Source organism: Phaethon lepturus, unplaced genomic scaffold (assembly GCF_000687285.1).
Source record: "Phaethon lepturus isolate BGI_N335 unplaced genomic scaffold, ASM68728v1 scaffold7503, whole genome shotgun sequence".
NCBI classification, from domain to species: domain Eukaryota; kingdom Metazoa; phylum Chordata; class Aves; order Phaethontiformes; family Phaethontidae; genus Phaethon; species Phaethon lepturus.
In genome coordinates, this window is record NW_010528301.1 from 19,053 (window position 1) to 22,285 (window position 3,233).

The 3,233-nt window shown below is 40.4% G+C and overlaps 1 protein-coding gene across 1 annotated transcript; it reads right to left on the bottom strand.

Moving 5' to 3' along the window:
• Positions 1-957: 957 nt before the first annotated feature.
• Positions 958-2,030, bottom strand: CATSPERD (catsper channel auxiliary subunit delta). The gene is given in 3 exon segments (XM_010283630.1): positions 958-1,140; positions 1,582-1,679; positions 1,682-2,030. Coding segments are annotated over 3 exon segments (630 nt in total).
• Positions 2,031-3,233: the final 1,203 nt, after the last annotated feature.

Consider the following 3,233-nt stretch of genomic DNA (forward strand, 5'->3'; position numbering starts at 1 on the left):
CCCTGGGAGACAACAGGCAATACCCATTCACAAAAAGTGTTTAAAAGTCTGTCAGCATCTTGAAGCTCCATTTAATTTGTTGTCCAGGCTCTCAAGCACAAATTCTGGTTGGTGGTTACTAAAAGAGATGAAACCTATAATTATTTTGTGGGCAAACAAAGACTGCTTTTAATGAATTCTACAATTAAACTGGCTGCTGGCATTGCTTCTGCCGTACCCAGAATCTGCTATGTAAGCTTTACAAGGAGGATTTATTTTCTGCTTTGCTTATAGCGTGAAGGGAGGTTTCTTTTATTCCTCTTACTGTTACGTGAGATGATTATTGGTGTTATAGCAAGGTCCTGTGCCTTTTCTGGTCACAAGCATCAATCCCCATCTACCTTCTCAAAAATGGTAGAAATCATACTAAATATAGTATTCTTCTTGAATTGTATATTTTATTCTAAAAAAATTTTTAGAGGGACTGGTTATGCTGATACAGCTGTGGACTTTTCTGAACTTGTTGCCTCATCTTAACTTTTAGACTAATCTGTTGTTTGGAAGTTTGGACGTAATTGGTCTTTGTCACACAGCCTGGATTGATACTGAATTAGTAAGAAATCTTCTGAAGACCACTTAATTTAAAAGCTGTGTACCAAAATTAAATTTAAAAGCTGTCATGTTTCTGAAATGGCAAAGACTTTTAAACTCTCTACAGTGAAACAAGTAGGACTAGCGACTTAGGCTTAGTGAAAAATTTAGAATGAAAGATCAGGAAAAAAATGTAAAATGTTCTCCTTTTTCAATTTCAAAATAATAAAACTTTAACTTTCTAATTAGAAAAAGGACATTGAGCTAGTTTCCTATTTTCTCCATCACATTCTCATAACAGCAAAATTTTCCTAAATAAAAGGGAACTTCTTCAGATTCCCCAGAGATTTTCAAAAATTGTACTCAAAATACTTCAAGTTCTGCATCTCACTTTTTAGAGTGATAAATGAGATAGGAAGTATAGTTCGTGGGAAAAGCGCCGTAGACATACACTGAGAAGGTTATGGATAAATCACAATAACTCTGAAATATATCTACTACAATGGCTTTAAAGATATATAGACCATTGTAGGGAGGGAAAATGATATTATTTTTATCTCCATCAAGAATCTGATACATGACTGAGGGCCATTTTAATTCAAGTCCATTCGTATGTAGTTTCTTCTGGTCCATGCAGTATTTGGATCTGGAGGCTCCTGTTCCTCTAGCAAAGAAATCCAATTTTGAGGTTGAGAGATGCAGTTGACATCATGCACAGTCAAAAGATAATCATAATTATGCATTCCCTTTATTTCAAACAGAACAAATTCAGCAGGGACATGTTCCTGAAATGTATTGTTTTCCCATAACGCAAAAATTGGGACCCAGGGATTTTTATGACATACCAGAAGATGAAATTCCAGATTTGTAAAGTTGTATTTGATCTGTTGATCATCCTGCTGTATATGTTTTCTGGCGAGAAAGTATAAGCTGCATATTTTATGGCTGTTAGCATAACTGAAATTATTTCTGTGCTGCTTCCTGAATGCGGCCTTTGTCACAGGCTGTTACATTTTCTACAAATCTGATGTGCTTTGTAGGTGGGCAGGACACTACAAGAAGCGCAGTCAGGGGAGGCACATCAATACAACAGATGGGGTTGTCGGGGTGTCCACGGTGACAGTAGTCATCTCTCGGTCACCTACACTGTCACAGAAATCAGCATCTGCAAACTCAGAGAAATACTGCTGCTTCGGAACTGTGTGCAAGAGGTATTTGGTGTTTCCATAGTCTGTAAATCCCACTTCAATTACATACTCACTGAAAGTCGTCACATGAGGGTTGCTCACTGTCATCAAGGGTGTGGACCTTTTGCCTGGCTTGGGCACAGATATGGCCTCCAAAGGCAAACTTTCATTCATGTCAATGTAATAATCTTGTTTTGGAAGTCTCCTATGAGGATTTCCAAAGTGTAGGACTGCTGAGATCTCCAGCCTGCGAACTGCAAGCTGAGCTTGCATTTATTGAAGTCATACAGCTGACTGAAATTGTTAATCTGATTAGCATATATTTAGAATGAAAGATCAGGAAAAAAAAATGAAAAATGTTCTCCTTTTTCAATTTCAAAATAATAAAACTTTAACTTTCTAATTAGAAAAAGGACATTGAGCTAGTTTCCTATTTTCTCCATCACATTCTCATAACAGCAACAATAAAATTTTCCTAAGTAAAAGGGAACTTCTCCAGATTCTCCAGAAGAATTTCAAAGTCTCAAAAGTTCCATTTTTCAAAAGTTTTTTTCAAAAAGTTCCACTCAAAACACTTTAAGTTCTGCATGTCACTTTTTAGAGTGGTAATTCACAGATCTACCAGCATAGCCAGGGCTGAGTAAAGTCAGCCACCCTTTCTTCAATGAGCATCACTGTTTTTCAAATCTATGCTCACATCCTTGGCAATGTGCACCACGCTAGTGACTCAGCTGATGCTGCCGTGGCAGAGCTGTCTGTCCTGGGTCAGGACTACAATCTGGGAGCTGCTAGCAGTCACAAGTGAGGAACCGCTATCAGAGAAGGTAGTACTTTGAAAGGTCTCCAAGGGCATGGCAGTCACTTCTTCCATCGTCAAACCATTGCTAGCAAATATAATTAAAGTATCTATTGTCCAGAGGATGATGAAACCCTGCAAGGCAAGATTCCGGATACTCCAAAGTTTAGCAGGGCCTTTGAGCAGTAGGTAGAAGGTAATAGAGCTATGATTAGACATATGGTTGTTTCGGTACTGCTGTATCTGAAATAGGCCCCTGCTGCCTTCCCGGCTCCACCCTCTCCGCTTCTGTGGACCAGCAGGCCCGTCACAGCAAAGGAGATGAAATTGTAGGCCCCGCGCAGCACTCCTTTCTCTCTTGTACTGGTCTCAATGCGTGTAAACGTGTAACCCCTGTCCCATGAAAAGAGTTGGCTCTTGGAGCCTGAGCGCCTGGTGTTGTGAGGAAAAAGGAGCTTGCACTGGGGAGCACTGCACTGCACTTCTGTGTAGAAGCAATGGGTGTCTGAGAGTGTGGACATGGGGGACATGACTCCCGCTGGTGGGATGCACCTGTTGAGGCTCTTGAAATACACATAGGCCTGGCTGTTGACCGCCATTGAGAGCCCATCCTTGCGTGTGAAGGCAACCGTGCTGATAATGGCTTCCTTGCCCTCAAGCTTTTCTGGGCTAGAGAGCGG